The sequence below is a fragment of the Neltuma alba genome, unplaced genomic scaffold (genome assembly GCF_004799145.2).
Source record: "Neltuma alba isolate B1F8T4 unplaced genomic scaffold, ASM479914v2 tig00013408_pilon, whole genome shotgun sequence".
In the NCBI taxonomy this organism is placed as follows: domain Eukaryota; kingdom Viridiplantae; phylum Streptophyta; class Magnoliopsida; order Fabales; family Fabaceae; genus Neltuma; species Neltuma alba.
Window position 1 is genome coordinate 1 of NW_021637663.1, and position 22,232 is coordinate 22,232.

The window sequence follows — 22,232 nt, forward strand, 5'->3', positions numbered from 1 at the left end:
TATGCTGAGATTTTAATCTGGCAGGCTGCAAAGAAGATATCTTAAGCAGTCAAAGATGAATGGAGGCCATCCTAAAGAAGGAATTGCTCGGTGCACATTTGAAGACAAGATTTTGATGAGTGACATTGTTTTCTTGCGGGCATGGACTCAAGTTGAAGTTCCTCAGTTTTTTAATCCCTTAACAACAGCATTGCAGCCTCGTCAGCAGACCTGGCAAGGAATGAAAACAGTTGCTGAATTGAGAAAGGATTACAACCTTCCTTTACATATAAATAAAGATTCACTTTACAAGGTATGAACTGGTTCTATGCAGAAAATATGGCTGCCCACCGACTTTGCTGCTTTCTTCCCTGTTTTGGGTCTTATTTTTACTTACGATTTCTTTTTTTCTTTTTGTTTTTTTGTTTTACCAAACTTTTTACTTACGATTGGTTCTATGCTTTTTTTGTTTTTGTCTATTTTCTTTGCCAGAAAATTGAAAGAAAAGCGGCGCGGAAGTTCAATCCATTGGTGATTCCCAAGTCTCTACAGGAATCACTTCCTTTGCGTCAAAGCCTAAAGATATGCCTAGTCGAAAGCAGCGGTCACTTGCTGAGAGAAGGGCTGTTGTTAGGGATACGCACGAGCGTAAAGTTCATGCTCTCGTGCAACAGCTCCAATTAATTAGAAATGAGAAGGTTAGTGTGCGGACTATTTTGCCATTCTCTTGACTGTCGTTACTTGCATCTCTGTCCCTGTCAAAGACGATCTAGAGTTGTCAGCTCTCTATTTGCCTCAATCATTCCTCTATATTGTAGCGGTTCAACTATTTGTATTTAAGCCGACATTTCTCACGGCTTCATTCTACGTCTTATGTGGACCTTTGTGCAGTTGAAAAAGCGAAAACTTAAGGAGGAGGAGAAGAGGAAAGAACATGAAGCTGAGAGAGCAAAAGATGAGCAATTGCTAAGAAAACGCCAAAGAGAGGAAAGGCGGGAGAGATATCGTGAGCAAGAAAAACTGAAGAAAATCCGGAGAGCAGAGGTCTCTAAGTTTGACTTCACTATGTTGCAGAACTGATTTGTCCTGTGCAGGCAAAAAGATGTTTGATGAGGGGGGCGCCCTCCAGAAAAGTGAAGTTTTGCGGAAATTACAGTCCCCTTTGGGGCATTCAGAAGGCGCGGATACCCGAATTACTAGCAGCCATGGGTCGAGGGAAAAAGCCTGTGAATAAGGTGCGGCGTGTCGGTGAGGTTAAATGGGCTTTGAATCCCTTGCGTGGCGTACATTTTGGTGACAACTGCTTGGCGCATCCTAAATATATTTTTATGTTTTGAGCGGCTTGCAGCCGGCCGTTCGACTTGTAAGCTAGAAATGTCGTTGGGCCTCGGCATGGTCCCAAGTATAACATGATAACCAAATATTCGAATCATTTATTTATTTCTTATTTTGCTTTTGAGTTATTAAATTATTAGACATTTTACTGCAGATTGCTCTCGATTTATTTGCTTCATTGGAAGGATTTCATGAATACTCCCCCCGGCTAACCAGGATCACGAGTAATAATAATCGACATTACATAAAATTTATTCATACTCATAAATATACGAAAAATTATGAATAAATACTTGTTGTTTTTTCCCTTATATTTTAAATTGGTAAGAAAGTATTTTTAAAAATAGTAACAGTAATAGTAATCGACAATACATTAGCTTGTGTTATCAAGCATTAAATAATGTTCTTCATTTTAAATCATTTCCTTTTTAACACTTCTGGAACGAATTGAATTGGAATTTCTTATAATGGCGATCTCAAGCAATTCAACTTCCTATTAAAAAAATTCTTGTGCACGTCATCCTTATGCAGGGACCGTGCTAATATTCTTTATATCGTTGGATCATGGACGTCCCCAAGGGGGCCTATTAAAAAAATTTCTCCAACAAAGCATCTCACTCCATTCCAAAGAAATACTCACAAAAAAAAGTTATTTGACAAGATGGTACTGTCTAGATTGGAAAGGTGGATATATGATAACAAAATGTTTTGAGCGATTGAATTCATCCTTCTACTCTCAACATGCAATCAATAGTTCAAAACACAACCATCAAGTAGTTAAGGAAGTACCCTACGTCGCCGGCGTGGAGTTTCTCGTTTCACGTACATTTTCTCCATCTCATCCAGCGGTCGAGTGGATCCATCTGGCAAGCTGGCAAATTTCCACCCCCCACCACCTCCACGCTTCCCTCGAGGTCCTAATTTCTCTACTGTAAATGTCCATCCATTAGAAGGGCGACGCCGACTATATTTGTGGCATTTCACCTCCCCAGCCATCTAAATGAAATTAAAACCACATTATTCAATGAATTCAGCAAACAGAAAGAAACATCTGATTATCAGGATAAAGGCAGAATAGCAGTTTAATCGACAAACATCTACAATGTTTGCAAACAATGGAAAAGGAAATTAAATGACACTAAGGACTAAATTTCCAGGCAAAATGACTGTACAAGACGCGCCCAAAATAATTGGACCGTGAATCAAACAAACAGACCAATAATCACTAATCTTTTAGAAAGGAAAACATTTGTGAGGAAAATAAACCATCAGCACTTCTCAATAACTGAAAGTATTGTCATGCTTTATTTCTTCAAAAAATGTTACATGCTTCGCCGAGAACATCTAGTAAATCAATAAAGCTACCTTTTAGAAATTTACCAAGTCTTCAACCCACAGTTTTCCCTTTCCATGAAAAGCAATGATAATCAGGCATGTGGCGTACCATAGTCATCCAAACAGCCAACAGCCACATATGGTCCATTAATACTCAAGTTTTGTCATAGAATGCCACAATTTAGTCCTTAAAAGATCACTTTCCTTTTACCTATAACTCTCCAAGAATAAAGCCTTTCAAGTTAATTTCCATACCATTTTCCTCTGATCAAAATGGCCCCATTAAGCAATGCCAGATTCACTGAACACACTGACATATGATAAATGGGAGTCCACATGAGCGAGAAAATAATCTTTTAGAAACTAAATTATTAATTTTCTGTGTTCTATTATGTCTTCTAGTAAGACATGGGCAGTCAAGACATTCATAGATAATATTACAGAACAGCAAATTATAAGCACCAGAGTCTCAAATGGTGTTAGAGGCTTTGAATTAAAGTCACCTATCAGACAACTTATCCGTAATTAGCATAAACACTCATCACTGTGAGGGGCATCTGTAGTCAAAGATAATACCACAAGTCCTACCAGCAAATCCTATCCTCATTTAACTTCTATTACGTATATGCCTGATTTCATCTATCATTTCACAAAAACCAAAATATAAAAATGTTGGCTCCTCTCTGCTACAGAAAATTTAAGACCAACAAAAAGACAAATAATGAATTATCAGCGAAAAAAATAAAAATAAAATAACATCAGCGTTCTCTCCATTGAGAAACATAAGGTTATGGCCGCGGAACTCACTTTCTTTTTGTTGAAGTTCATCCTTTGAACAAACTCTTGATAAAGCATCTCGTCTTCCTTTTGGGAGATTTCATAATGGACTTCATCCAAATCTTTGGTGATACCATCCCAACCCTCAGGCATAACCTTAAAGTCAGGTTTGTAAGGAAGCGATGCAACATGAAACTCCCTGTCATGTGAAATAAAAAATCTGCCAAAAAAATATTAAGACAAAAATAAAATAAATTATTCTAGCTAAAAATAAATAAGCTCTTCACCATATCCCTAAAATAACTTAATTGTCTATGTGCCCATAGCTTGCAAACTTTTAACCCAAGTCACATCACACATGAATCAATTAGGATGAAAGCAACGATAACGATTTTGGCAACCTTTTAACGCTTGGTCCATAAAATCTAAATAACCCGTCAACAACAACAGTAATACATGAAAGGCTTTTAAATAGAGAAAAAGGATGAGAAAGGCGATTGTAGGAAGGGTGGGAGGGCACACAATTTACAACTCTATTTCTTCTAAGTTATTTCCATAATTCATAAGCTGTTCCACAGTCCAACAAACCGGAAACAAACAGTTGACAATATATTATAAAGTAAATGAAGTAAAAGACATATTGATCAACGTAAATACATAAGAAACGGAAGCCACTACATGGCAGTTAATCCAGCTGAATGACGTAATATATAAGGTACATAAACCTCAAGGACACAATTTCGAGTTGGTCAAGGAGACAACTAGCAAAGAAAACTGGTAAACTCAGCTTGTTTGGTATTTCCTCTCAATTCAATTTCACGAGCAACAATAAAGAATTAAAAAAAAAAAAGACTTTATAAGGAAGACAGCAAGGCAACGTGAATAGACATTGGGACAGGGAACGCTTCCTTCCATCAGAATGGAGGAAGATTTATATTAATTTGAAAGCCTAGTTTGTATCTAAGATTGGTCCATCCAATGATAAAAAATGTGAACGACCATAAAAAACAGGAACATATGCGGTTCTCTTCGAAAGGAGGATTTTTTCCCCAGTGATCAGAGTTCATAGAACGGGAAGAAACTGAGAGAAAGAATGCACCCGACAAAAGTGTAAAAGAAAGGTCAAATTGTTGTAAAATCTGAACCATGACAATCAATGGAACAAATAGACAAAACAAAAACTTACTCGGGACAGGTGTCGAGCAAAACCTCAACAGAATCGTCGAGGGGATGGCCAAGTTTTTTCTCCTCTTCTTCCTCAAGCTCCTTCAGCCATAGAATGGCGTGCACTCTCTGCCTCATAATCCTGTAATCTTTGGCAAGCCTCTCAATAGTGTAAACCTCAGGGTTTTGCTTGTGCAAGCGATAAATCTCAGCTTTCTCGGAGTCCTTTAGATAAGATCCTCTAGCACCGGGCTCTTGCACTTGCTTCAGCAATACACTTATTTCACGCATCCTTTCATCCCATCCATCCACAAAAGCCCGACTCTTTTGATTTTCAGCCTCCAGTTCTTTCAACTTATCCTCTATGTCTTGTAAACTGGATAGCACTGAAGCTTGCCCATCAACTTGGCCATTGAAGTGCTGCTGTGTTAACCCAGTGGACCAAGACGACATGGACTCCCATTCCATACCATCGACGCCACTCCAGGATGATCCTAATCCCTTATCTTTTTGGTCATCACCGACTCCAGAATCGGTTGAGTAGCTTCTGGACCTCATGAATGGACGAGCTTCATAGCAATTGTGAGATCGTAATACTCTTGGGGTTGATATAGAAAGACGAGATATTAAACGCCGAATATTTTGCATGGTACCGGTAAAAGTATAACTCAAGAGACGCAGCGATGGCTGTGGACAAAGGACAAAGTTCAAGCTTCCATCCCAACCTCCATGTTTCCAGTGCTCGCCCTAGCTCCGATGCGGGGTGATGACTGATGCCGTTGCTCCACTTCATGGGCTTAGTTCGGCCCATCAATTATCTCAGCCCAACCCAAATTGTTGTCTCTTTTTGTTTTTGGATGCAAGGGAAAGAACACAAAATGTTGTCTTTTCCTGTTGGAAAATCCTTCATCCGATTGTCAACGTGGCATAATCAAATTGATATATCTGCTTTCATTTGACGGTCGAGATAAGTTCTGCATTTACCGCACAATGACTCTCTGGACAACTGAACACCTTTTCAGCCTCCTCCTCATCTTCCCTTCCCTCCCTCCCTCCCGCTCCCGCTTCGTTCGTCGCCCTGCAGCTCTTTTGGTCTTGGAACTCTCTTAAGTAAGTTATTTGTTGTCATCTCTTTTCCAAACTGAGTTTTATTTCTTTTATTCTTTTCTGGGCTGCTTTTAAAATTGCATCCGCTCAATTAGGAGCTGGTTCATTCGTTTGCATTTGTTCATTCTTCATCTTAAGCTTGGAAGTTACAAGCAAGTGAAGTTTTTGCGCTCTTTTGATCTTGCATTTTTTTGTTGTTGCGGAAGATCCCATGCTTCCGGTTATGGTAAATTTCTGGGCTTTTTAGGAGTTAAGATGGGAAAGCCCTCTAAAAAGAAGGGAGGAAGGCAAAAAAATAACTTGCTAGTGTTTTAATTATTTCGCGGATTCGACGCGGATGATCTTCATTTTCCACTCTTCCTCCTGTATTTAAGATCTTTTGTTTTTTTTTAATGTATTTTGTAAGTTTTTTATAACAAACCTTGAAGCGGCGGTAATTTTCTTTCCAGTTTTGCTGTAGCGTTTATTTTTGTCCTTTTATCTGAGAAATAAAGCCTATGGTCTACAAATCATGAATTTTCCTTCACTTTTCGCATAATTTTTTTTGGTCTCCGGTTTCACACTGACAGGTTTTCTCGATATCAGTTCAAAGAGGAAAAGTGAGATTCATTGCATTCTTGTTTTTTAGTTCGACATATGGCATTCTTGTTTAAAGGTAGAATAAGTCATGACATGGAATTAAATCTCCAAAAAAGGTAGTTGTATCTTCTATGGTTAAATATTTGACCGAGAATTATTCCCAGGGGAATGCCTCGGTTGAATTGAACATTGTTATGCGCACTATTACTTGAGTTACTTGGCTCATCTCTCAGTAATAACAGTTGTTTGAGACCAACGAATGAAGAACTATACATTTCTCCTCGAACTGATTCCTTTGATTTGTGTGGTTCATTTTGATTGAACTTTTAGAATCCTGGTATCATGTTAAAGGAAATCAAGTGACCAATTGGTAGGCTCGGAAAAAATTTTCTGCCCTTTTTGTTTTATTCATTGTGCATCCTCGATTCTCAGTTGAGATAAGCATTCGCCCCTCCGAAACTGCCATTCTAATTTAATCTCACCCCAAGAGAAAAGCCCAGAAAACGTATGTGTATAATTTATTTCAAACAATAAAAATGATTAACTTGTTCAATTTGACTTAGTTAATGGTAGCTGCATATCTTTTGTTTTTGGCCTGAAGCTGCATATCTGTGTTGGTCGAGAATTAAGTGGTGATGAGAAACCTCCTTCTTTATGGCCTTACTCCTTCTGGTATCAATAGACTGATCTATTATCTACACTTCATTTTTGTTGTGGACCTCAACATTACAGGTATTACTGAGTTTGCTGCGTTGTTATCTGCCTCTTTCTAGGGTATAACCAGCAACCACAAGGTTTTCCTCTTTAAAACTCAATGGTACCTGAGGGATAGTGGAGTTATGGGCTTATTTCGGGATGCTAGATGTTTTAAAGGTAAGAGTTAGGACAATTGATGGTTGCTGCCTTGCCGCTGCATCATTTATCTTGCATTATAAGTCTTCTTAAGTTATGCTTTGTAAAATTGTGTAAGCTTCCCTTATGTTAAAACCATTTAAGTTAATATGGGTTATTGCTGGAGTGTTCATACATATTAACTTAGTTTCTATTCATGTTTTAAATATTAGTTTGATCAAGACATATTGATAGGCACGTAAGTACACAGCTGGGTTCTGTTTCCTGTAGACAGTGCAGTGTCGTGCATTTTATGGCTAATACTTGTTCATTGGTAGCATTTGTTTGGTCTGTAATGCTGATGATATTGCATTTGTTGCAGTTTCTTTGTACTGTCAACTACTTTTTCTTATCATCTGGCTACCTTCTTACCAAGATGTGATGGCACAACAAAAACAAATTGACTTCAGTCGTGTTTCTTCAATGGCAGAGTTAGCCAAGGCACCTACTGTTGGACTATTTGATCCCATAGAAATATCACCTGCTGTCATACCACAACACCCTAATCCCACAGAGCCTCTGTCACCAATGTATCCTACTTTCCCAGCCAGATATGAACCAGTTTTAACTGGGAAATGCCCAGTAAATTTTTCAGATATATCAAATATCTTAGATAAAACAGCATCTGATTGTGCTGGACCTTTGGCAGCCCTTGTGGGGAATGTAATATGTTGTCCACAGTTTACTAGTTTAATCCACATCTTCCAAGGTTACTTCAGCATGAGCTCTGATAAGTTGGTTCTTTCGAGTACAGTTGCTGAACATTGTTTTTCTGATATCATTAGCATCTTAGCCAGTAGGGGGGCAAACAGTACAATCTCTACACTTTGCTCCATAAAATCATCTAATCTTACGGGTGGGTCCTGTCCTGTGAAGGATCTTTCCACTTTTGAGAAAACAGTTAACACAAGTAAATTACTTGAGGCTTGCAGCACTGTTGATCCACTGAAAGAGTGCTGTAGACCTATTTGTCAGCCTGCAATAATGGATGCAGCACTTCAGATTTCAGGGAGAGAATTGATGATCAACAATAATAAAAATTTGGGCGGAGAAGTGAATCACATGGATTATCTCAATGATTGTAAAGATGTGGTTTATTCTTATGTTTCAAGAAAACTTTCGTCAGAGGCTGCAAACACTGCCTTTCGAATACTGTCTGCCTGTAAAGTAAACAAAGGTATGGAAACTATATGGTTTTGACAATGGCATACTTGAGCAAATTTGTCCATATATCTCTCTTTTTTTTTTTTTGGTACTAACAATTTAACCCTCCCCGGCAGGGGAGCCACACACACCTGTATACCTTGTTTTGAGAACATCTTTATGGTTCATGGTTTTCCATCTTATAAATGAATAAAGCAGTGCTTATGGAGAGCACTGCTTTATTTTCATTGACATACAATTTCCTCATCATATAATTATTTCTCTAGAGACTTTAGTTTATACCCTGGCCTTTTTTTTTGGGGGGGGGGGGTAATATTTGAATTTAGAGTTAAATTTAATATATTTCCTGGAAGGAAAAAAAATGTAGACTATACCTCGATGGGAAGCAAATGAAATCCCTCTTTTTTTCACTATCGACAAGCTAGAGTCCTTCTTTTCACTGTGCATGTCTTAATGAACTGCTTCACATGATACTAAATTTCCAGTGTCATTTCATATCATTTTAATTATTCTAACGAACAAAGTAAAATTTGAGGTAATGTATACCCAATGAAATTACTATTTTGTGTTTCTATTCTTCCTCTTCTGCTGTTGTTTCCCCTTTTTATTGTCTTACTCTTACGAACTGAATATTTTGGCTGTGCAGTTTGCCCTTTGACTTTCAAGGAGCCTTCAGAAGTAATTAATGCTTGTCAGAATGTTGCTGCACCTAGCCCTTCCTGCTGTAGTTCATTAAACATTTATATTGCAGGGATACAAAAGCAAATGTTAATTACAAATAAACAAGCTATCATCTGTGCTACACTTTTTGGATCTATGTTACGTAGAGGCGGCATAATGACAAATATTTATGAACTCTGTGATGTAGACTTGAAGGATTTCAGCATACAACGTACCTACCCTGCTGCATTTGTTTTGTTTTTTTCCGCCTACTACTATCTTTAGTTTATCTGATTTAGTTCTTTTCTGTTGTGCATCTGCTCGGGGCTGGAACAGCATATGGACAACAAGGTTTGCTACTTCTACTCCTGCGATCAATTAAATGATTTTTTTTTTTGGGGGGGGTGAGAAAATGGTTATATATATATATATATATTTTTTTTGGGTGAGAAAATGATGTTATATTTATTGCCTTATGAATTTGATGCTGATTAAAAATATATATATATATGGAGTTGACAGCGTGTACTTGGAAGTTTGGGCGTAGTTTGTTGCCTGAATTGGGTCAAGATATCATGGCAAATGGGTTTTGAGTCATTGCATTGGGAATTGTTCCCTTCTGATTTATGCCAAGATTGATGGATTAGGCTTTGTTGGTTGAATCTGCCATCCAAGTTGATACGAGACACCTTCCTGGGTTGATTAGATTGCACGGATGGCTTTTACCCTTTATATTTGATTGGATAGCAGTTGATGTGTTCCTTAAATCATCATAACCGGGAAAAAAAAAAAAAAAAAGCAGAAGACCATGCTTTTCAAATAAGGGAATGACAGAAGACCATGCTTTTCTTACAAGGGAATGATGTTATTGTTTGTAGGATTGATAATATTGGTTTATGCAGGATGCCTGCTTCGGAGCCTGCCTGCAGACGTGGTGTTTGACAACTCAACAGGCTTTAGCTTTACTTGTGACTTGAATGACAACATTGCTGCACCCTGGCCTTCATCATCTTCGATCACATCCGTGTCCCTTTGTGCACCTGGTACATGAATAGACCGAATGTTCACTCCGGTTATTTTTAAGTCCTGGATATTTGGATACCATGTTATTGGGTCGCATATTACTTACATTTAACCTGTTTCTTGAGTTTTTCAGAGATGTCATTACCTGCGCTACCGACGTCGCAGACTTCAAAAAATATGGGTGAGTGCCATTCCCTTGTGCATTTCATTTATGTTTTAATAGAGACAATTATGGACCCTGTTCATAATTGATATATATATATATATATATATATATATCCATAAACTAGTTCTTGCTTTGTCTACCCAAATTTATCTGTCTCAGAATATTGTTGCTCATCAAAATTGATTTTGTAACTATGATGCGTTTTGCAGGCTGTAATTCTAGGAGATTGGAATATCGCATACTTATTTTTTCATTTTTCATCTTTGGTGCGTTACTGCACTAGAGAGATTTTAGGATTGAGCTGGTTGTGTCGGGAGGGCCTTTTCCAAATTTGCTGGCGTGTATTTGGCATGTATATTTTTAAATGGCCTGTGTATGTATAGCATGCCCCAACCCCGTTTTGCCTCTTTTTTTTTTTGGCCCCGGTTGCCTTTGCCCATCTTTCATCTACTTCTGGATATCCCGTGCGTTTGCTGCTTGTATTTGTGTAGCTGCAGCTCGTATCCTGAAAACGCGCTGTGTTTGATTGAAGCTGCCCTGATGATGCTTAGGGGAGGCAATTAAGTGTTTTCATCAACATATTCCGGCCTGAAGCATTGGGATAGGTTATTGTTACTCACATGCATATTCTGACATGTTAGCTTTTGCCATATGTCCGTAAATTCAATTTCTAAATCAGCCGAGCAGTAGATTCATATACGACATTTGATAAATGTTGCCAGCACGAAAAAGAAAGACAAGCTAATAAAAAGGAAGATTTGTGACTCCGGAAACTAACTCCCTATCTCATGTTTTGCAAAGATGACCTTAAGAATGCATAAAATTGCGCGAGGATTACAAGAACGAAAACACGAATCCGCCGCTGAAATCAAGAAAAATCAGAACCCGTGTGTAAGGTCTGAAGAGGCTAAGTGAAACCAAGTTTCCAGCAACATGAATGTTATAAAACCATCTTTGTGTTTAAGTGATCACAAAAGGGATGAAAGAAGTGGAGGGCACGTGATGCTGGGAAAGCGAGACAGTGAACAAACTCAGCAGACGACACGGGGATTTTTCGTATCAGATCTATAAGGCCAACCGACACGGCCTCAAATTTTTCTTGCATCGTGAATGAAGCATGAGGCTGGGTACTCTTTCTGGCACAACAGCTTACGCTAAGGCATGGTTTAACCATAGAGGACTCAGTTAAGCATCATATCTTAGCAAATAAACTGTCCACCATGGCGCATGACTGATCCGATGTTTTATCAAATTGCATATTCTCCATACAGAAGAAAATTAATTCAGCCTCCGCATCAGACAGCTTACCATAAGTAAAAGAGAAATCCAAAACCTCTATGGATCATGGGGATCTTGAGGTCCATAACGACTGCCCACCCCAAAACCACCAAAGCCACGGTCACATGTTCCGCTTTCAAAGTTGATCTTGAAAAGGCCTACGATAGGATGAATTGGAATTTTATTGGTAAAATATTGGAGGAGATGGAATGTCCGGAGGAAACAAAGGAAAGAATTATGGGTTGTGTTCTGACCGACATTACAAATATTCTGTGGCATGGCGAGAAATTAGAAGGCTTTCAGCCCACTCGGGGAATTAGACAGGGCGATCCCATTTCTCCTTATCTTTTTGTACTCGGAATGGAAAAACTTACCCATATGATCCTAGATAGAGAGAGAGTGAAACAGTGGAGAGGTTTGAGAGTAGGCAAAGCAGGACCCATTATAACTCATATGATGTTTGCTGACGATCTTGTTCTTTTTGCAGAGGCGAGTCTTTCTCAAATTGACAATATCTTAAATTGTTTACAGGAGTTTGGGGAAATATCAGGACACAAGATTAGTCAAGAGAAAACAGTGATCTATTTCTCACCAAATGCTCCGGTGCACTCAAGGAGGGCAATTTGTTCCAGAAGCAATTTTAAGGAGGTTGCTGAGCTCGGTAGATACCTGGGGGCAAATATCTCTCACCAAAGGAAAAGACGGACCCGCTATGCAGGCATGCTGGATAAACTCAAACAGAAACTGGGTGGATGGAAGGCCTCTAGTCTCTCAATGGCAGGAAGAATCACTCTGGTCAAAGCAGTTACTAGCTCCATGGCAATTTATCCCATGCAACATGATAAACTGCCAAAGGGAGTAATAGAGGAGATGGAAAAAGTGCAGAGGAGGTTTATATGGAGGGAAGAAGGAAACAAGCACTCATGGCATGCGATTGGATGGGAGACGCTGTGTAGAGAGAAATCTCAAGGAGGGATGGGAATTAAGTCAATGATAGAAATGAATGATGCCTTCATACATAAGCTGTTATGGAGATTAAATACCGAACCCAACGCATTGTGGGTTAAGGTGTTGCTCGGTAAATATGGAAGAGGGTCAAGTACTAGGGACAGACCTATAACAAAAGCCACGGACTCAAGACTCTGGAAAGAAATGGCTAGAGCTTGGGATAGCTACCAAATAAATGTGTCTGAGGCCAGAAGTCCGAACCAGCAAGATACAAAGGGTCTGAAATGGAGGTTAACTAGCAATGGGGTTTTCACTACCTCGAGTGCGTATCTAAATCTAAAAGGTATGCAAAACTCAACATATGGAAAACACTGGAAGTTGATATGGAAATTACGCTTACCAGAGAGGGTGCGTGTCTTTATCTGGAGAGTCCTTCACAAAAAACTCCCCACGAAGGATGTCACAAGTAAATGGGACGGAAGCCAAGGTTGGTGTGAATTATGCAACCGCGCCAAGGAGAATCACCAGCATGCCCTGAGAGATTGCCTTTATGCCACTTCTATCTGGAGGAAAATAGTGCCATGGCAAGCAAGACCCAAGTTCTTCGGTCAGGATTGGAAGGACTGGGTAATAGGGAATATTCTAGACAAGCGACGAGTCTCTGAAAATTTCAATTGGAATGAACTATTTGCAATGGGAATTTGGCAAATATGGAACTGGAGGAATCTTCTGATACATGATGAGGAGTTTGAGTTCCCGTCGAACCCGGAAAAAGTTATTTACAACGCTTTGCAGTACTACCATCACAGGTGGGGGGAGATGCTGATAGAGAGGGTCATAGAAAGAGATAGGAATATCAAGTGGAGAGCACCTGAAAAGGGGTGGTGTAAGTTGAACACAGATGCGACTGGTCCGGAACAGGGCATGAACGGATGTGGAGGTGTAATAAGAGGGGACTGTGGCGAATGGTTGGGAGGATTCACGATGAAAATCAGACAAACCAGTGCTACTAACGCTGAAGCCAGAAGCTTATTGGTAGGTCTACAAGAATGCTGGAATCTGGGGTTTAAGAAAGTCGAGGTGGAATGTGATGCCAGCCAGGTAGTTGAGGCCATCAACAGTGACAAACCCTGCAACGGAAGTCTATGGCTCTTTACTATGATACGCAATATGTTACAGAAAGATTGGCAAGTGAAGGTTAATCATATCTATAGAGAAGGAAACAGTTGTGCAGATTGCCTGGCAACGATAAGTCTGGAACAAGTTGAACAGTGGGTCAGATGGTCGGCTCCCCCGAGTATGCTGGAGAAAATGCTCAAGGAAGAAGCCGCTGGAGTCTTGTAGTTGTTTGTTTCCCTTAGTTGTTTATTTGTATGGGCTTAGCCCCTTTTTCTCACCTAAAAAAAAAAAAAAAAAACCTTCCATCCCCTCTGGACCCATGGCCAGAATTATAATCCAAGGTCCACCCCTACGTGGGTTAACAGATCTGGACATTCAAGTGGGTCTACTGCTTGCAGTGACACTAACAGAAATTGGGTTTAGCAAAAAAATCAAGATTTAAGTTCTCGCCGGGAAAAGTATCTAAGTTTTATACCTGACAGTATTTCTAATTTGATTGTCTTTGTTAATAGTACAACCGTGAAGATATTAAAAAAAAAAAAAATACCTACATAGTTCTGCTACCAGGACCTTGCACGTACAGGCCTTCCGACGGTGATCCTGACAATGGTTGCATTCTTATAAACACACGCAAACAAAAGAATACTGGTTTTTCAAACAGGAAGCAGGGAAATGAACAGTTGTTTTTTCTCTTCAGTTTGTGCATGTCATCCTTACACGGGCTATACTAATCTTTGTGTTGTTCCAATTTCATCCGATGTCCCGAACAGTTGCTTTCAAAATGCTCAGTTTATTATTATTCTTTCTTATTTGGGGGGGGGGGGGAAAGCTGAAACGAACGGGAAGAACGGAGTAAGGTGATTGTGATTAACGCATGAGGAGGAGACTTTTAGCCAAGGGAAAGGGAAAACAATGATGATCCATAATGGATCAAACACGTCTAAACAAGTTTTGATAGAGGGATGGGCAATTGAAGAATCGAGGACCAAAGTTAATCAGAATGCGACAGGAGCGCAAGCGGAAGCTAAAGAAATTGAGCTAGAAAAAGAGGGAACGGAGATGATAAAAGGACAGTGAATGCCAAGAGCGAAAATGGGAAACACGACCCTGAGGATTCTATTACATATTTCTTCTCAGCCCACTTTGTTAGGGACACGATTTATTATAAAATAATCAATTTAACTAATTTTTTTAAATTTTTTTAATTAGCATAAATTCAGAATTTTCTCAATTCCCTCTGAACTTAACATTAATTTTTATTGGACCAAGAACATAAAGATTAAAACTCTCATAATAAATACGTTTCTCGAGTTCACTTAAAATTAGTTAAAATAAATTAATCGAAACATCAATTGTCAATCAAAGGAGACCTCCGAATTCTCCACGCTACTTTCAACAAAATTTTACACGCATTAAATATACATGAATTACACACATACACACGAGCATGCTGTTCAGCCGTGTCCCGCAGGTTTCAATATTTCTCAACTTCCCTTATCATGCTGCCCTATACTTCCACCACAATTTTCTCGGTCTCCACGCTCTCCTTTGAAAACATCCGCCCACCGTCTTCCAATGTCAGTTTGATTTCTCATCGGCTTTCCATTCTTAATATGAATTGAAAACTTTCGATTCCGTCATAATTTTACATACTTTTTGCATCTACCAAATGAACTTATGAATCAAGTTTGACTTTATCCAAGAGCCAGCTAAGCTTAATCACAAAGCTACCGCTTTGATATGAGTTAAGACCCCACAAAGGATAACATAGGGAACCTCATACGCCAACCAGGAAGCACGCAAGAACCAAGCATTAAGAATATTCTTGAAGAATATTTGACTCAGTTCAGAGGTTATTATGATTTAACTTCGTTCCTGTTTCATTCTATTTTTCCAATTCTTAATATAAAACATAATTAATTAATTTGTGTACATTAAAAATGTTAGTTAAATTAGTTAATATAACATGTTTTACTAAAACACTCTAATCATCTCTCTTAGTTTCCTCTCTCCTTTCTATACTTGATTATTATTGAAAGAATATCAATAGGATTAATTTAAAAAAATTACTAAATATGTAAAATAAATCTTATATATATAATCAATATTAAACATCAAATTAGATCCTACATTAAGGATCTGATTACCACTTTATTGCTACTGCCAGTGCCATCCATTTTAAAGAGTAAGAAAACGAAACCTATACATCCTTTCTTTCCCCCTTGTTTCTTCAACTATATCATATATACACAAGAAATGAGATCAAGGCACCGTAGTGAGATATACCTCTTTCCTGCCTACAACTTCTAATTTCTATTCTGCTTCTAGCATATACAGATCTATAGAGTAAACACGCTAAACGCTTCCGCTTGACTAGAATTTCTACTATTCAATCTTCCAAACAGCCACTGAGGAAGCAGCAAAGTTGGTTGCACTAGGACTCTGGTACGTGACTTCTTCGAACCAGGTCGCATGCAGCTCCACTCCTGCAATAGGAAAAATCGTATATCTAGATATTTGTTGAAGCAGGACTTACAATGGTCACGTCGAAGCCATGCATAATCACATATGCTAGGAGCCTCCCAAGAAGCAACTGCTACTACCCGAGCTGCTTAAGAAGCAAGGCATATCACGAACAAGAAACTTCACACTACGTGTGCCCATATCTTCCAATATCTCCACGCACTCTTGCAGGTCCGAGTCGTTTACCAACATCACCCATTCCTCTTCGTCGTCTAGATATTTAAGCTGGAATGACCCATTTTGTAATTTGAATCTTGTCGCTACTTCTTCGTATAGTTGGAAACAACCTGCAGATGGGTCAAACTTGAAACGTATAGTATCATCTTTATAGGTGGCTTTCACAATAATTTTTGATCCGCTGTCAACAAGCGTTGATTTTACTTTGGAAGGCTTCTGATTCTCAAAGCTTTCAGCACCAGACGAACTGCCGTGGGTCATTGAACCAGAGCCATTGGATGAGTCTGTCACGTTTGAAGAAGTAGGTTGGCTGTGTTCAACGATCCCATTGTCCCTATCCACAATATTTTCCATCTCATCAGCAACCAGAGAGCTTGAACTCCAAGAGACAATATCAGGACCAGAACTTTTTGCTCCCTGACCATCCTTGTTCAGACCCCATCCGTTTCCATCTTTTGTAGCAACTGACCCAAGACATGCTTGCTCCGGACACCCCTGAGCCTTGACCATCCGGCACGATCCATTATCTAGGGCCATTGATTTTGAATCTTGACTACAATCAACAAAAGAATCTTTGGCTTTCTTCAATTCTCCCTCGCCTGAATTCGGAATAATTAAACCTTGTGAGCACACAAGCTGGTTAGCCAAATAAACATCATTATCTTCCAACTTAATTGCCGAATTCTCTCCTTCACTACACGGTACAGTAGGCACCGAGACTCTGCATTTTGTCACACCCTCAGGATCTTGTACGGGCATATACCCTTCTCAGAGAACAAAAGACGACCGTGTGTGCATCAAATTCTTGAATGATTGAACCTCCTGCCACAAAACCCCCAGCAGATGGGTCGAACTTTAGCCCTCCTTCTACTCCCTGAACAGAATCAAGCACAGTCTGGATTTTCTTTAATGAACGATTCACTTTATTTATTTTACGGGATGGCCATCTTGAAATGCCATGTTGCCTGCATATCCGCTTCAGAGTTGTAGGACAAACTGCACAAAGAAGCAAATTTGTCAACGAACTTGTCTTAACATATTAACAGGTTCCATTCAGAAATACTCAACGTCTGTAGATTAAAAAAAAAAAAAAAAGGGATATGTTATAAAATTTGTATGTTTAGACATCTGCAGGGATGCTGATGAGCTCACTTAAGTCAGACACTCAGACACCCGCATTCTGCATATCTCGCCATGCAGAATGCATTCTTCTTCTAAATTTGACAACTGATTTCAGACCCCAAAAAAAAAAAAAAAAAAAAAAGAAGAACTGAATATAGTTTAATGCTAAGGCGTAACACGCAATCAGTGTTATAATTATCCTAGTAGCATTAATGGGGAAATATCCAGGATGGCTTTCAGAACGCAAAAAATGCATTCATTCTCGTTCTCAAGCCATATAATTATAGCCTTCGCATTCACAAGTCAGACTAAAAATAAATAGGACAGAACTTAGATCCAGTGCCTTAGGTCCATATGTCCAGTGGGCCAATCACATGCCGCCACATAGATTATTTTTAAATATCAGCGCTTGACTCCATTGCAGACTCCATTAGCCGACAAAAATTTTTAAAAAAAATTGTAAAAAAACCAACAGAGGGACTGCAAGAGGGGACTACGTGAATTCTAAAATGGCCAACGAGATGCATTAGCCATTGTGAAGACAGGGCAGTGGCAAAGGAGAATCAGCGACAAATTTGACAGTGATGATATCACAAATCATACCAACAGGAAAACAATTCATCAGTTTTGAGACCATATTAGGGTTCGTTCTGCTAAAAAATCAGACTGAAAAAACCCACAAAACTGCAGTCATATTTAATGATTCACAGAATAATTAGACTAACAAAGGGGAAAGTAATAAGAGATCAATATACAGAACCTTCAGATGTAAAGTCCATCATCACCAGGTCCAAGGTGTGGGCTATGGGAGCTGTGCAGAGAGAAGGGAGGAGGAGGAGGGGGAGAGAGGAGAGAGAAGAGTGGAGAGCAAGAGAGTGAAAATTCATATCGAAAGCTAGAATAGAGAGCATTAGGATCCTCTTAGATTTATTGTTGCAAGCTGAGGTTACTCCAGAAAGACCATCCATGGGGTGTGATGATGAGCTCTCTTCGTCGATGATATTACTTATCGCTGGTGATTATCTTATAATAATTTTGTTACGATGAGTCATTTTGTGTCATTATTTCAGCTTGTTTCTACAATCAGAAATCAACGGAGTGTTAGACAGAGTTAAGTGCTGATATGTAAGAATAATCTAGGTGGCAGCATGTGATTGGCTCAATGGACATAATGGACCTAAAAGCACTGGACCTAAGTTTTGTCCAAATAAATATCCATCATTATGACCCAAATAAATAAGCCAGGCCAGTCAATTGACAGAAATTAGCAAAAATCACATCATATTATAGTCTCACCACCAATGCTCTTTGCGGCATCCTTTAGACTACCAGAAAAGTAGTGCTGGAGAACACTCAAGCTGACATTCTTCTCACCCGTGCTTCTCTTTTTTCTCACCTGCCTTTTTGACCCATTCATTTCCTACAAGACAAGATACTACCATATGTTAAAGTTCAATCTCCAAGGCCAATAAGAATCACAAGTTCATAAAACCAATTACAAGCAAAGTTTAATATCAGTACATATAGCAAATGCATCCATAGATAGAAGATAACGGCTAGGGGTCTATTGCAGTACTTTTCAGCTATCCTTGAGGTAAAGAATTTAATACTTCCCAGCAACTTCATCAAGCAATATGTCCTAGTCGGCCAGTATTAACTTCAAGTATACGGAGAACTTGCAAAATGCTTATAAGTTTAACACACACGGCAATCATTCATTTCTCCAAAGTTATTCCCAAAGTTACACATCAACAAAAGCATGCTTGCCTGGAATGTTGCTAGATAACAGAGCTTAATAGTTGGGATCAGAGAATAGCGGATGCAACCAAATGATACCTGGTTATAAGCATCTTCAATTCCATTGTTTCTCAAGTTGCAAACCTTCAAAGAAATCTTACTGACTGAGTCCTTGTCACCATCCATCAATTCTATTTGAGAGTTTCTCCTAGATATAGGCAAAAATCTTGTACTTTTTCATTTTGAAGATTTACCAGCGACGCTGATATTCCTGATAATTCAGCATCAGTAACTGTCCTTAAACTCTTGCAAATTCTCTGCATGGTGCCCGAGAGATTATCCAATAAAAGTTGCTGCTCCGAACTCCCTCTCATATTGACAGGTAGAAAAAATTCTAAAATGTAATCCTCATCATTAGTGAAGGTACTCCTTAGCCTGATAGCAACTGCAGCATTCAAATGTACTTGCGTGCATGTTGAACAAGCGGATATTCACCAACATCATATGCCTTGACATCAGGATAGAAAAATGGCTGGTTTGACTGAATAGCTTTGCCAGCTGTGCCTTGCCCTTCCTCAAGATGATGTTCAACGCATGCATGAACAAATCCTTCCATCATTCTATCATTAACATAGCAAGCTGATTCTTCAATGCATAATACACATTTATCACTAGAACTTGAATGACCCTCCTTAATTAGCACTCTCATAGTTTCATTGCCAACTCCCTTCAAGTAACAACAGGAATCCATGTCAATGCCAGAGGCAAACTATGTGCATGACACACACAGCCCGTAACACATCAATGATCTCCATTAAAGCTGCTCTTTTGTTATTTGAGAGACTCTGCAGAAAAAGAAACCATCTTGTAAGACATGCAAAAATCAAAACCACCTTGCAAAAGCACCAAACTTGTTATTCTTAAAACTTTGCTTGTTTATTTTTCCTATTTTCAATATGTAGGGGAAAATCAATGCATCCTACTTTTCAGGTGTCAATAAATACCTGGGGAAGAAGTCGGCGAGTCACAGTAGTTCTTAAATTCACAACCTGCAGAAAGTTAAGATAAAGATGAATTTATTCTTATTACCTTCAATTAAAACTGATAGCGAATAAGAGAAGAGCATCAATGATGGCAAAATACAGAAAATTTGTTCTCAGAAAAGGAAAAGTTTAGATATATTAAATTTTATGTATTTTCTGGCCCTCATGAATTTTCTAACTTTTTATTTATTAGCTTTCTTATACTTTGAGGAAATTATGAGTGCTATTAGTCTGCTAAGTAGACCAATCATAGGCAAAAACTTCGAATATTTGAATGGAGTTTGAGGTAAGAATAAATATCTTCAAGAATATGACATAATAAATTTACAATCGAAAACCCAAGTCAAAAGGAGACATTGAAGCAATATAAAATCTCAACTTGCAATCTTCGAGTTGGAACTGGAGTGTGGGGTCTAACAAATTCTTTTAGGCCAAAGAGTTGAAAACTTGAAATTAGGGTTTGGATGTGGATTTTGGGCTTTCTACTAGATCTTAATAGGTGAAATTATGATCTAAAAGTGAAATTTTCAACAACTAACAGCACATGATTCATAAATGAAGCAAGCTAAGGATTTATCTTATGCAACTTTAATGGGGTAAGAAATTGGTAAAAGTCCTTTTCAAATTAATGCCGCACTTTTCAGCTATATGTGTCTAATTGACAAGGAATCAGACAAAGGAAAAATTGAGTGAAGACACTCTTACACACAAGGTCAACTGCAATCAGACTCAACAAAAGAAGCAAGGATCCTGGCATAGGGCAGAAATCAAGGTATGTGCCAAAATATCAAAGGAAAACCAACCTGGAGTGCTTGGCAAACAATTTCTAGTTCTCTATCAAAATCAGTCTTTTCCTTTGTGGTGACAAGTTCCAGCACAGCACAGCATGGCATTTCGGAGTAAAGATCGAACACTGGAACTGCAATTGATCCACGAACCTCATGATTAACTGCATGCTCAATCCTCAAATATTCAGCTTTAGTGTAGTAACCAACATTGGACGTCCACTCAGGAGCTTTAGAGATAAAGACACGACCAGGAAGTCCTAAGACAGAGCCTGGCCTTCCTTCTGCTGAGAATGTAAATGTCCTTGACACTTCACGGTAACCTGCAAGCATTTGGTCCAGCAAATAGGGTTGCTCACTTGTGGTTAAGATGAATGATCTCCATGCTTTGTTGGTACCCAAACTTGTGCCAAGATTCCCCCACCAGCGGATTCCTTGAAAAGGGACAAAGCCCTCAGCATTCTCTCCTCTAGTGACCAGCCAGGCGGCCTAGAAACTACACAATTGCCCATCACTAAGTTATTGAGTTCTTCAAAAGTTTCATTCAGATGATGTTTATTGTTTAAGTTCCCATCATCATTTCCATCATCAGAGAACTCAAGTCGGGCATCCATTTGCTGAAATGCAACTTTCTCTCCAGAGTTGGGAGAACTTCTTATCACATTGTAATTCTTATTAACGACGCTAGCCAAGAATGACCCACTGCTCTCCTCCATTAAATTGAATCCATCAAGTGATGCGTATGGTACCGAGGCATATGGTGAAAGCCCATCAGCTAAACCTGATCTGTGGTTGATGAGCTATTGTACCCCAGCATAAGTATCAAATTTCACGCTCTCAGAAGGTGCTAAGCGTATCCTCTGAAATTGTTTGAATTTTTCTGAACATCTTTTGTGCTACCATCTAATGATGCTGATCCCTCTACGTGGGCTCGAGAAGAATTCCAGTATCCACTGTCTTTTCCCTCATGAGAAGAAGGGTGTTCCATGATTAGGTTGACACTCAAGAATTGGAACTGAAATTTAGCCAATGCTAGAGATCGTTTAAATAAAAAGTTGCACAAGACATTCTTTCCCGTTTACAAGCTTGCTAGAAGTTGTTCACAGATCTATCATCATCTCCGTCTACACAAACCAATAACCTTCATGGTCACACAAGTTCAGCATAAGCATAATCACAAATTTAACTTTTAAAATAATAATGATAATAAAGCAGTACAAATCTACAATATCATTCCACCAACCCCGCCAAAGAAAAAGAAAAAGATGAAAGAGAATTGATTCCTTAACGGCATACACGAAAGATCAAAAGCAAGTACTG

The 22,232-nt window shown here is 38.9% G+C and overlaps 2 protein-coding genes and 2 pseudogenes across 2 annotated transcripts; 2 read left to right on the forward strand and 2 right to left on the reverse strand.

The window, feature by feature from the left end:
• Window positions 1–45: 45 nt before the first annotated feature.
• On the forward strand, window positions 46–1,074 carry LOC114737092 (ribosome biogenesis protein BMS1 homolog; annotated as a pseudogene).
• Window positions 1,075–1,859: 785 nt separating this feature from the next.
• On the reverse strand, window positions 1,860–5,363 carry LOC114737091 (uncharacterized). Its single transcript, XM_028924987.1, has 3 exons — window positions 4,613–5,363; window positions 3,457–3,646; window positions 1,860–2,310 (listed from the first exon to the last, which is right to left on the reverse strand). Exons 1-3 carry the CDS (start codon window positions 5,236–5,238, stop codon window positions 2,092–2,094), a joined length of 1,035 nt encoding a protein of 344 aa, XP_028780820.1. The 5' UTR covers window positions 5,239–5,363; the 3' UTR covers window positions 1,860–2,091.
• Window positions 5,364–5,483: 120 nt separating this feature from the next.
• Window positions 5,484–10,879, forward strand: LOC114737089 (uncharacterized GPI-anchored protein At1g61900-like). The gene is made up of 8 exons (XM_028924986.1): window positions 5,484–5,700; window positions 7,009–7,149; window positions 7,490–8,344; window positions 8,978–9,223; window positions 9,328–9,342; window positions 9,894–10,034; window positions 10,148–10,195; window positions 10,390–10,879. The coding sequence occupies exons 2-8, from the start codon at window positions 7,116–7,118 to the stop codon at window positions 10,461–10,463; spliced, it is 1,413 nt and encodes a 470-aa protein (XP_028780819.1). The 5' UTR covers window positions 5,484–5,700; window positions 7,009–7,115; the 3' UTR covers window positions 10,464–10,879.
• Window positions 10,880–15,577: 4,698 nt separating this feature from the next.
• Window positions 15,578–21,729, reverse strand: LOC114737088 (protein NLP9-like; annotated as a pseudogene).
• Between the last annotated feature and the right edge of the window lie 503 nt (window positions 21,730–22,232).

Coding starts and splice junctions, on each gene's coding strand:
- LOC114737089 (XM_028924986.1), top strand. CDS start 7,116: ATGGGCTTATTTCGGGATGCTAGATGTTTTAAAG. Junction 8,345..8,977: donor TGCCTGTAAAGTAAACAAAG/GTATGGAAACTA, acceptor TTGGCTGTGCAG/TTTGCCCTTTGACTTTCAAG. Junction 10,035..10,147: donor CGTGTCCCTTTGTGCACCTG/GTACATGAATAG, acceptor TGAGTTTTTCAG/AGATGTCATTACCTGCGCTA.
- LOC114737091 (XM_028924987.1), bottom strand. CDS start 5,238: ATGCAAAATATTCGGCGTTTAATATCTCGTCTTTCTATATCAACCCCA. Junction 3,647..4,612: donor TTGCTCGACACCTGTCCCGA/GTAAGTTTTTGT, acceptor TTTTTTTGGCAG/ATTTTTTATTTCACATGACA. Junction 2,311..3,456: donor TGAACTTCAACAAAAAGAAA/GTGAGTTCCGCG, acceptor AATTTCATTTAG/ATGGCTGGGGAGGTGAAATG.